This window comes from Antechinus flavipes, chromosome 1, assembly GCF_016432865.1.
Source record: "Antechinus flavipes isolate AdamAnt ecotype Samford, QLD, Australia chromosome 1, AdamAnt_v2, whole genome shotgun sequence".
In the NCBI taxonomy this organism is placed as follows: Eukaryota; Metazoa; Chordata; class Mammalia; order Dasyuromorphia; family Dasyuridae; genus Antechinus; species Antechinus flavipes.
This window is the reverse complement of record NC_067398.1, coordinates 94764036-94776932: the sequence shown is the minus strand read 5'-3', so window position 1 is coordinate 94776932 and position 12897 is coordinate 94764036. Positions and strand designations below refer to the sequence as shown.

Genomic DNA, 12897 nt, shown 5'->3' with positions numbered 1-12897 from the left:
TCTCCTCCACGCTGGAGTCTAGGAGTTTTCTTCTGATAGTCTGTAAGTCCATCCAGCTCACCCCAAACTATTTATTGAATGCTAATCATATGTCAGGTACTATGCCAAGTCCTAGATTCAGTCATTTTTCTGAATTCCTGATCCTGATCTACTCATCAGTGTCTGAAAAAATGTCTTTTCCCTATCCTCGTTTCCTGCCCCCAACCCTGCCAACATAAAACCCTTCTCAAGGCAAAAGGTTTTTGTTTTAACGTGATATAGTCAAGGATATAGGTAATCTCTCTTCTACAGTTCTGAAAATTGAGCCCTTCCAAAGACTTTCTCATCTAGATCAATTGACCTTTGAATATACCCCATGTATTGGCCAATCCTCATTCTTTTTCTGGGAATCGCCATGTTTTTGGTTCTTAAAATCATTTCTTTCTCTTGTGCCTGTCTTGTTTATCTCTGTCTCTCTCTGTGTGTCTCTTTCTTTCTCTTTCTCTGTGAGTCTGAGTCACTCTCTCTGTCTCTTCACTCTCCCTTCTTCCCTCTCTTCCTCTCTGTTCCCCACCTCTCTGTCTCCCTCTCTCTCTCTCTCTGTCTGTGTCTCCCTCTCTCTCTGTGTGTCTGTCTTCCTCTCTCTTCTCCCTCTTCTATCTAACCCCCCTGAGCAAAGTCTATTGTCTAGACTTTTTAAATCAAGTCTTTAATAAAATACCTTAAACTGCCTGTTTTCATATGGACCACAGGCTATGTGACCAAGACCCATTTGAGTGTTTAACTCTCTCCATTACATAGAAGATGAAATAACATGTATTGACTATCTAGGCATAAACTCATACCCTGGCCTCTATCTGACTATTCTTCGCTGAGCTAAGCATCCAGTCATATTCAGGGCCAATAGAACTGGATATACTTTTTCTTGTATTCAATAAGAGTTCTATCTTAGAGTGCTGAATCAGGCTTTGCCCTCATTTATCCGCCTTTGCCTTTAAAGTGAATCCTAAAAATCTATAAGGTCTTCCCTGAGAGAATCATTCCCTAGTCTTCCATTTTCCCAATGGACCTTACTGCCTTCCCTGTACCAATTATTCCCTACTAGATGGCAAAACAAGGAGATTTAACTTCAATGAAGAGACAGGTGACTCCAAAGTGAAAACTGTAACATATTCTCCCTAGGGAGATAAACTCCAAAGGTTGAGTTCAGTCTTTCCTGCCATAAAGCAAATTGATGTTAACAGTTTTCTCTTGCTGGGCCTGGTGTTTTTTAAATTAAGCATTGTTAAATTCATACCATTTGGAATGATGCTTGAAACAGTTCTGTCACCCTTTCTCTTGCTTCTGCTTTCCCTTCACTTAATATATTGTGTGTAGAGAAGTAGGACTGCTGCTGCCACAGCTTAGACACTTTGGAGATGGCTTTAATTTAGATTCCTGATGAGAGAGAAGTTGGGGGAAATGAAAAAGATAGACAGAGAGTTAGAGAAAGACAAAGAGGAGAAAAGAGGACAGAAGAGGAGAGGAAAACAGAGGAGAGGAGAGAGAGGAGAAGAGAGGAGGGGAGAAGAAATATAAAGAAAAAGAGATGCAGAGGAGAGGGGGGGAAAGAGAGAGAAAAGGGATGAGAAGGAGAAGTAGAAATAGAAAATAAAAATAGACACAAAGAGGGAAAAGAGAAAAAAGGGAAAGAGAGAATAAGAGAGCAAGAGAGATGGGGGTAGAGAGACAGAAAGACAGAGAGGGGGAGGGAAAGAAGGAAGAAAAGATAGAGGAGAGGAAGGCATGCTGAGCAAAGACCCTACTCAGATACTGCCAGGAGTCTTTCTCAAGCCTTCATAGCATTTATCTTGAGTTGATTACCTTAGGTTTATTTTATTTTTCTTCAACACTGAAAGGGTATTTAGAATGAAATTTAGATAGACAGAAAGACCACAGTAGGGGGGAGTAAACGGAGACTTTGCATGTTGGTAACATGTACTAAATAATTTCAACTATACTGTAATAAAACCTGAGGAACTGTATCTTGAGTTTCTTTCCCTTTAGAGCTGCTCCCACAATGGACCCATCAACTTCATTATCACAGAATCTCTGAGTTGGACAAGACTTTAGAAATTATCCAGTCTAGCCAGAATAGGAATCTTTCTATGATATCCCCAACAAATATTCTTCTAGATTCTACTTCAAGACCACTAATGAGAGGAAACTTACCACCTTTGAAGGCAGCCTGTTTTTCTAAATTTAAAATTTTAATTATAAGTTTTTTGGGTTTTTGTTGTTTGGTTGTTGTTTTTTTATTGTTCACCCCAAATCTGTCTCTATGTAATTTCCACTACATTTTTACCTTTAAGGCAAAAAAGACTTTATATAAGACTTTTTCCTATAAGAAAGCCCTTCAAATGCTTGCAGATAGTTATCATTCCCTTTCTGCCTCCCGCCAAATCAGTAGGAATCCATTGACCTTCACCTACAGACAGTTAGGTTTTGCAATAGACAGAGCTTGGAACCTGGAATCAAGAAGACCCCCATAGATAGATAGATAGATAGATAGATAGATAGATGGATAGATAGATAAACAAATAAATAAATAAATGAAAGTCCCCAGACACTTACTGGTTATGTGACCCTGTGCAAGTTTGCATAATTCTAAAATGAGAATAATAGTAGCATCCACCTCTCAGGATTTTTTTCAAGGATAAGATAATATATTTGTAAAGTGTTTAGAATTATCTGGCACATAGTAGGTATTTTGTTATTCTCTTAAAATCCCCTTCTCCCCCAACTATTCAAGCCTATGCTGACTTCCCACTTTGCTTAATTCCAAGAGTATTACACCTGCAAAGTTTGTCATTCAATTAGTGCCTCTTCAAATTCTCTGCTATACCTTCTCTCCTATCTCCCAAACACAAAATATTAAACACCTTGAAGGCAAGGACAGCGATTCCTCACAACAGTAGCACAGTGGTAGGTGAGCTGTTACCTAACAGCACTCAACAAATACTTGTTGACATGTCTTGAAAAGACATATTTCCTGACTTCGTGGAAATTATATTCTAGGAAAGACACTTTGGTATGTACATACAGAACAGAATTTTTTTAGAACAGAATATTAACAAAGCATCGAGCACTAAAATAGAGCAGATGGAATTCTGTGACTTCAAAATGTTCTGCCAGGTTTCATTTCTGAAAATGTTCTAGAGGAACACTATAGTAGTTATTAGTAAAAATTTTGACAAGTAAAATGGTGATGACAACTTTCCATTCCTTGCTTAGTGTATCCTATTTATGACAACTAGGTGGTATAAATGGAAGGAGCATCAGACCTACCACTGGGGCGACCTGATTTTGAAACAATTCTTAGATATTCACTATATATATATATATAAAATCCTGATCAAGTCACTTAACCACTACCTGCCTCAGTTTCCTCATCTGTAAAATGATGATAATAATAATACCATCTACTTCCCAAAACCATTATGAGGATAAAATGAGAAATTATTTATAATGTGCTTTGTAAACATTAAAGCACTATATAAATGCTAACTGTGATAGGAGCTTGTAACTATCTGAGATGGAATAAAGGATGTATATCTCAGTGGTTCCAGATGCAGGTGAGATGCTGAATAGATTCATCAAATCACTCAGGAAATTCAGGGAACCAAAAGTATTCAAACTTTTTATATTTGGAAACTCCAACCCAGGGCTTATTGACCATTAAGAGTATTTTATGATTTTGTCTCATTGCCTGCATCTTAATATGATGTCTAGAACTGATTCTACATATATTCATATTTCACCCAATCCCTAAGGACTCAATAAACCATCCCTCATCATAGATCTTATATAAACTTTGGTTCCCTAAGACTCTGGGCCGATTATATTTCTGAGATTCTTTTCACCTTAATAGTAGAGGATTTCTATGGTTTATTTATGGCAAAGAAAAAGCCCTCTTTGCATAATCTCAACCTTACCCCTCAACAAGATATATAATTCTCTGCTCTTCTGTTAATATTATGTCTTCTGGAATTCCTAGTATATTGCTATTATATATGTTACTTCATCCTATTTCACCTCATATCCTTTCAATTTTCTGGTCCTGTTAGAAACTTTGTTCCCTCCAGGAAAAAAGTGCATCCTTGACCATTCCCTTCTGCATTGAAGCCTCTTTGTTCACTCTCCTTTTCATACTGAATCAAAAGAGCCTCTACTCCTTACCTCCACATTTAGACAATTCTTGTGCCTCCATTATTCAGCAGATTTTCTTCCTTTGAGATTCACTTCATCCATCTAGAATATTCATTCCAGATTCAGCTCATTCTCCCTCATTTCTCAAAGAGTTTAACAGCTAAATCATAGTATTTATCTCCATCCCAACCTTTGTCCTCTTACTTCAGAACAATAATATGCATGTGGATGTCTCTTCACACATCTCAACCTTCCACCTAGTTAATATCTTTCAGTCCCATAAATTCTATCTTTGAGGACTACGTACCTTTGATTTCCCAATCCTGCACAAATTAATTCTTTCCAATGTAACGTCTTACCTTTTAGTATCTCTCTGCCTCATTCATTTAAAACTTATTCTTTGTCCTCCCTGTGATGTACACTCCCTTCACCTCCCATCTCCCATGAGAGTTGGGTATTCCCTGGCTTCACTTTCCCCCCTTCAGTCTTTACTTTATAGTTGACAAGTTCATCTATACACTGTCACTCTGCCTTTAAATAGTTTGCTCTCTTTTCTCCTTGATAATATCAATTCTTCTATTTGTACCTTTTATTCTATTCCAACATCCATTGGGGACTTGTGTGGTATCTCTATCTCTTTCCCTTAATTTTATTTTTCCTTATCCGCGGCTCCTTTCCTGCTATCTACAAACACATGCAAGTTTCTTCTATTCTTAAAGCAGTCAACTTGACTCTTCCATTTCCCCAATATATCATCCTATATTCCTTTTCTCTTTTACAAGCAAAAATCAACTATACTCATTCCTTCAAATTCCTACCTCCAACTAATTTCTCAACTTCTAATCTGTTCCCTGAGTATACATATCAATTCAATTGTTATCTTCAAATTTTCTGTGATTGTGTATATGTTGAAATTAATGGATTTTCCCTTCAATTCTCATTCTATATAAATTATTTATGGTTTTGGCTGCTTCCTCTTTTGTTTTCTGAGGTAATGGTATTTTTTGTCTCTTCTTCCTAGTGAACCATTTCTCTTTTTTTTTTCTGTAGTCTTACATATTGGGCCACTTATCCAATGTACATTGACCCTCAAAGTTTGAGGTCTCCAATAGGGCACTGACAAGTTACTAATCAGGATTCTAGAAAAGCTCCTGATAAACTATAATTCAAGTGTTGTCATTTCTGAACTCTATTATGTTCCCCATTAACAAACAGATTTAATTAGCTTTTATAACCAATTTTATAATTTATTTCTACAACACTAGATTTATTCCTGTGCACTTCCCTCCACTTCTGCCTCTGAGGTCCATCTCTTATGACAATGAATTTTAGAAAGACAAAAAAGAAAAAAAGTGTTCAACAAATCCAATCAATACATTAAAAAAACCTTACATTAATTATAGTGATCTATTCCTGAGAACCAATCACCTCCTCCCATGCAAAGAAGTGAGGGGAGAGCTCTTCTTTGGAGTCACATTTATTTTTTGTAATTCTACCACATTAACATAAAATTAGCTTTTAAAAGAAATCTTCATCAAGATGGTTGAGTAAGAACAGTTAGTAAGAACTGTTCCACATAAAGAGCATCCATGGAAAGGGTGGACTTAAACTAAGCGTGCAATGGTAGTGAGATACATGTGTAGAGAATGTGTTGGCAAAGGGATAATTCACAAGTCTTGGATGATAAGTCTTTTTTCTCTCTTTGTAAAACTCTCAAGAAGTTCCCTTTTGTAGTAGATCTCTGCTAAACTCCAAAAGACTGAGGCATTTCTATATTCCGTACCTGAAATGTCTTTCTATCATGAAAAATCATGCACCCTGAAGTGACCTCTCCTTGTATTCTTTCTTTTGATCTTGGGCATATTTGTGCACATGAAAAACTTTTGACTTTTTGTGTGGAAAGGAAATATAGAGTAACATACCAACGTCAAACTGATTGATAGATCGACTGATTGAAGAGAGATGTGCTTGTGACAACAGATCACCACTGCACAGTGCTTGCATTTTGGAGGCAAATCTTCTGTTCTCCTACTTGCAGAAACTAACTATGAAGTGAATGGAAACCCACTGAGAGCAGAAATGCCTCTACTTTTATCTCTATCCCTAGTACCAAGTAGAGATCTGGCAGTCTACAAATAAATATCCATTGAAATAGTTGCCCTTACTTCCTCTTCTCTGTGCATACATTCCCATTTAATACAGAACTTTAAACAGTTATTTAATTTTTAAGAAACAGCTCTTAAAATTGTTCCCCCAAAATGGACACAAAACTAAAAGCAAAAATCTTAAGGTATAAAACGTAGTTAAACAATATATGTTATGAGTGAAATAAGTAGTTCATGGCAACAACATTTTTAGTGTAATTAGGATTTCAAAGAATATCCCTCAAGAGTTTTAAGTCAAATCATGTTCAATGATTTAGCACTATTAAATAGTTTTTGGAAGATTTGCAAAAAAAAATAGTTCCAAAATCAAAAAGTATATGAAATTAAATATCTCTCTATGTTTGGTTTGTATTGTCAATTTTTTTCTCCAAGTCTACATGTTTGATCAAGAAAATCCAAATGAATCTTTGTGTGCCTTAAGTTTCCTATCAAGTTGGAAAGAGGATTTTAACAGCTTATCCATCCCTAATTGATATACCATATGCAGTAAATAAGCTGAGGTTGAACAACCTGCTTTTCTCCAGCTTTTTAGCATGCAACACTGCAGGCATATATGTATGAAACCTGCTTGTATTTACATGCCTATTACAGCATCACCAATTATTCCCCGTGTTCCCTGATTGAAGGAAGAGAAAGAAGAGGAGGAAAGGGGTTTAAGGAAAATCATTCTTAACACATTGTAGATATTGTGTATACTTTGTTCATTTGTTAAGGATTCTGCAATAAAAATTGCTCTTAGAAGTATCTCATTAGAAGTATATAGTTGATGTATATTAAGTGTTTACTTCACATGTGTATAGAAGGGAAGGTAAAATAAGTTTTAGTTTGGCACTTAACATTTTTGAAAACAGTTTATTTCGTTCAATCAACTCTTGCTTGTTAAGTCTCATTTTCTGGTTCAGGGATTATCTGGGCAGAATCAGGCTCCTTGAATTCCTCCCAGATCCATGATCTACCTTCTATCCATTTCACAGCTTCATCAATTTCACTCAAAGATGAGCATTCCATCATAGAATTTCATAGTTGGAAGACATTTTCCAATTACTGCCACTGTCTCTCTGTTTCTATATATGTTTCTCTGTCCCTGTCTCTCTCTTTGCCTCTTTGCCTCTTCTACCCCTCTCTTCTCTCTTCTTTTTCTTTCTCCTTCCTAATTCTCCTCCTTTCCCTTCCCTTTTTCTTTCCTCTCTTCCTTTTCTTATCATCTCTTTTCTCTTTTTCTCCTTCCCTTTCCTCCTTGCTCCCTTCCTCTTCTATCTTCTCTTCTTCCCTTCTCTTTTTTCCTCACATATTTTTCTCTTCTCCCTTCTCCCTCTCCTTTCTTCTCTTCTTTCTTCTCCTTTCCTTCTCTCCTCTCTCTCCTATGTTTTTCTTTTCCTCCTAACATCTCCCTTCTCCTTTCTTCTTTTCTCTTCTCTTCCCTTCTCCCTTCTCCTCCCAAGCTCTCTTTTCCTCTTTACTTCTCCTTTTCTCCCTTATTTTCCTCTTCTCCCTCCCTCCTCTTTTTCCCTCTCTTCCAACTCCTCCTCTTTCTCACTTCTCTCTTCTCCTCCTTTCATTTCATCTCTTCCCTCTTCTCATCTGCTCCCATTCACTCCCACTTCCTTCCTTCTCCTCTCTCTCTCTCTCCTTTATCTTCTTCTCTCAATATAATCCCTCTTTTCTCCTTCTCTCCTTTTTTCTCCTTTCCACTCTCCTATTTCTCCTTTCCAGTTCTGTTTTTTCTTCTCTTATCCAACTTCAATAAGCAAAGGGAAAGGAGGTAAAACTTCCATTGCTTACACTGCTAGGCAGAGTGGCTCTAATAACAAATTCCATTGGAAATCTCTTAGTCACAGTAAAATGTTGGGGTTCTCTGTGGATTTTCTCTGTTCCATACTAACACAGACAGCCCTAAAGTTGCTAATGTCAAAGCAGTTATCCAAACCCAAATTAAAATTAACTTGTCCTCTTTATTAGGTACTCTTTGAAAATTGAGCAAACTGAATTTCTGTTTCTACCTTGAAAATCCATCAAATCATGTTGCTTTTTTTTATTAATTAATTTGTAAAAACTCCCATCTTCTACGGTTGAAATAATTAACACGTATATACTAAACATGTAAGTTGGGAGGGGGGGTTCCTAAATCACACACAGTCTGCCTTTTCCATATCTTTAAAAAAAAAAAAAAAGAAGCAACTTTTTAGAGAAGAAATAAAAGTTGCACAGAATACGTTTAAAGAGCATGTTAAGAGTAGACTTTTGTCTATGTTTCTTTCCCTTTATGGCATACGTTATATATTGACAGGGATTAAGTTTCTCTCCTGAATGGAACAGTACACAGTCACAAAAAGAGCTACTGTACTTCACCAAATGACAGGAATAAACACAAACAAAAGGCAACAGAAATATACCTCCCAGAGAACTATCCAGGTTAGTTTTAAAAGCCCAGAGCTTTGCTTCATCTTTGAAATTCTTCATCTTTTACTCTTCTTTGCTTTATTTGCAGCTTTCTCTCTCCTTTCTTTTTTTCTTCTCTCTCTCTCTCTCTCTCTCTCTCTCTCTCTCTCTCTCGTGTGTGTGTGTGTGTGTGTGTGTGTGTGTGTGTGTGTGTGTTATACTTTCTCTGTACCCCTGGCTTTGTTATTCTGCATGTCTGATTAGCAGAAGCCTGATTGGCTGGCTGCCTGCTCCGAGAGATTCCATTCAGCTTACCCCCCACCCATCCACCCACCCACCACTTGGTCAGGAAATGTGAGCAGGGCTGATGGAAGCTGATAGGCAGGACTGAAGTGTTAGCACCAGTACTGGATGTGACAGGAGGCAGAGGAGCACTTAGCAGCTTATTCAGTGTCCGATTCACATTCCGGCAAGGATCCAAGCATGGAACGCTGCCGCTGGGCAACTCCTGGCGTGACACCGCTCCTCTTCCTGGCTTTCCTACTCCTGGTAAATGTCTTTTCATTTTAATACTTAGCTCTTACTATATATATTTGCCTTATGTTAAGTTGTGTTGTGTTATGTTGTTATTGTGATATGTGACTTAGGCGTGTTGCGCTCTCATCTTAAAGTGCCAGGTAAATGTGTTGTCTCAGTGATTTAAAAAGAAAAAAAAAGCTTCTCAATAATTTCAGTTCCCGAGCAAAATGAAATCTTAGAGACCGGTAATTGGTTACAGGTACAGAATAATATCATGAGATTAACTTGAAAAACACAGTATAAAGTTGTGAACTATAGACTGTATAAATGATGGTGTGCATGCTTGGAATTTGGATAGCAGTCTCTCTGAACTCAACGGTAATACACTGTGGTGTTCTAACCAGAGTTTTACTCAGTGTAACTTGTGAAAATCTTTTCTCTCCTTTGTAAAATGAGTTCCCCCCTTCTCTGTGCACATGCATTAGGAAAGCAGGTAAAAAGGAAAGTAGTTATTTATTCTCCGTGCAGTTAGCTCTGGAAGATCACCAATAACAAAATGACTACAATCATTCATAGAAACAAGTTAATGCTAGTATTTATGAATTAAGGATTCTGCCTTTTGATCTCAGGTACACTTGTGAACATTAAAAATTGGTGATGTTTTTATGGGCAGAGGGAGGTAGAGTAACAGTTCTACCATCAAACTGATAAGATAGATGCTGCAGAGGAAGCTGGTCACCACTGCACACTGCCTACATTTTGGACTTGAAGTAAATGTTCTGTTGTGACTCATTTTTGGTTTTACAGGCAGAAAACGAACATTTACTGTCCAAAAAAAAATCTGCACTGAAAATATTAATAGCAATGCACATTTTTTTAAAACCAGAGTGTTCTGGGCAAGCAGCTTTGTAAACCTCATCTGAAGATTTGATTCCAAACTTTGCACATGCTGATTCCAAGCAAACGTGATTACAGCCCTCCCTGTCACATTTATGGAATGTTAGTACTTCCTCAGAAAAGCAACAAACCAATGGAAGCCCAACCAAAATATAGATGGCCCTAAGGAATTCATAGTACCGGACTATTTCATTCTAATTAAGCTCTAGCAACATATGTCTATCCTGTTCTCTGGAATAAAAAAAGCAAACTATTCAAAATAATTGGTCATTTGAAGAGCATTCCTCATATATAGTAATCACTTGCTATGTTGACATTTTGTACATGTGTATCTTTTAATGAATTACATCATTGTTAGATACTATATAAAAATATTCCATTAGAAGTATAGCAATGACTATAAAGGCTGAACTCAAGACTATCCTACTAGAAATAGAAAGGGGGGGGGAGTTGCTGACTAGTAAGCATTCTATTCATATCATGTTAGTAATACAATTGCCATATTTGCTCCTTTCCATAGCTTGTGATTAGATGATTGGATAGGCAATTGTAAAGGAGCTCACTTGTGTTACATGAGATGTGTTGCCTTTTATGCTGTCAATTCTTGGCAAGCTTCAGTTTTTGTGATTTAAAAACCCCCACATTTTTCTGAAGCTTTTTCCATTATTCTGTATTGTAAAATAAATTACTAGTAATCTATTAGCTTATTTAAATACTCTCTTTTAGAAATGAACATTTGATTTAGTTTGGGGAGGGGAATGGCTACTTACTGACTAATTATCTTAATATGTTTTTGCTATATGCTGTATATGCCATTTTTAATAAACTTCATCTTTGAGGGCATATAACATATTATGAGCAATCAGGCGCATATGTAAAAAGCCCCATTTGCATTATTTTAAAGCATTGGAAATATGCAAAGCTTAAGCAAGAGTAATTATGTACAAGAAAAAAATCAAACTTTCATTTGTGCATAAATTTAAATAAATTATGAAATTGTGAGCAATTACAGGAAAAGAGCTAATAGCTTATCATTGCCAAAATTTAGAGCTTGAAAAGTAACATTATATGATAAATATCATCCAATGAATTCAGTTCCATGTAAGTAAAACACCAGCACTGAAATGTATTGACCTGTAAAATATCTTAGACCAGATTGCCCTTCTTTCTTTCTTTCATTACTTTCATACTTTGATAGTAAAAGAAGTAGTGAAGATAGAGACAATTTGTTTCAAATATCTACTAGCTTTGTGAACTTGGATATGCTCCTTGTCCTCTCCAAATCTTTGGGTTCCTCATTGGGAAAAATGTCAGTAATGATATTTGAACCATCTTCTTCAAGGAATTTTAAACTTTAAAGACTACAGGAATATTAATTAATATTTTATAGCCTCCCCCCCAACTTTAGCAATAGAGTCATTTGGAACTGATGCACAAATTTTGTACTTACTGAACAGCAACTCATTCAAGTCCTATAGGAATGAAGTCAGAATTGAATTATAGGTCTAATATAAAGTGATCCATTTGCATAGTGATTGTTAAGTTTGGAGATGGAATTATAAAATCCAGTAGCATCAATTCACCATTTAACCATTTATAGTAAGGCAGCATAATCAAGTGTTTCAAAAGCAGAAACCTGTGGTCCATGCACTCACTCTCTTTGAGACATTTTCCTGGGAATCCTATTTCTTCTGGCTTGCAAAAGGTTCTGTGTCTCAAGTGGTATTCCCAGCCTCCACCCTGGAATCTCCTTCATGTTAGTGGTAGCTAACTATCTCCAGTGAAGTCTTGGTGATAAACTACTCTGTCAATGAGAAATATTATAATCTCGATTTTTTTTTTGAAACTTGACATTAAAATTCTTCCATAGAGGGTCAGTTTTCCTGAGGAGAAAAAAAATGAGGCCTGCATGCCTTTCATATTTATTTAAGTGTGGGATCCATTTTTTGTGTGTGTAAAATCCAAACATCTTATATTCTTTCTACCATGGACATAAAAAACCAGTAGTTCAAAAGATTCATTCTATTTGCTCATTTCAAATAAAAATTGAATAGATAAAACTGATCCAAATCTTTCTATCTTCCTCCCTCTTTCTTCTCCTCAACCCCCACTCCCAAGCCAATTGTTTAACTTGAAGAGAATGTGGGCTAACACCATGACCAGCCATTGACATGTGCGTTCATCCAAATTTGAAGTCAAACCACTTCTTGTCAGAAAGGCATTTAATCAAATCTGCCTTTGCCTTTTACTTCTTTTCAGTGGTTTTCAGTTCTTTTGCCTGCTATTGTGAGGGTTGCAGGAGTAACACTAGGAATTATAATAAAGTACATGTGTTTTTCTGTTGAATTTCTTTTTCTTCTCTGCACTAATTTATACATGGAAACTAGTCAAACACAATAGCCCATTCCTTTCAGGCTCTCTGGCACTCTACTACACTATTATCTAAGTCGATCTTTCTTGGATGGCTATAAGCACCATTAGCCTGTGGAATGAATGTTAAATTCCTTATTTACAGCTGAATGTGGCAAGGTTCACTCTGTGTGAGTGTGTGTGTGTGTATTTGCCTGTCTGTAACTGTTCATCAATCCATCTATTTCTATTCACGTGCTTATATTGTCTTTAAACTATACCCAAGGCATACTTCACATGAATGTATGGGATATACTATAGCATCTATTTAAAAAGTCATTTTCTTAATGTGTTTTCTATAGTTTCTTGTCTAGACTTGGTCAGCTAGATTTTTATTTTCTCAGGCTGCCTTTTTAAGTGT

At 36.5% G+C, this 12897-nt stretch overlaps 1 protein-coding gene across 1 annotated transcript in view; it reads left to right on the top strand.

The window, feature by feature from the left end:
• The first annotated feature begins 9039 nt into the window (after window positions 1–9039).
• Window positions 9040–12897, top strand: part of ADAMTSL1 (ADAMTS like 1) — a 386862-nt gene continuing 383004 nt past the window's right edge. The window contains exon 1 of the mRNA XM_051987060.1: window positions 9040–9260. Coding sequence (XP_051843020.1) covers window positions 9195–9260 — 66 coding nt within the window. The 5' untranslated portion in view covers window positions 9040–9194. The remainder of the gene's footprint in view (window positions 9261–12897) is intronic.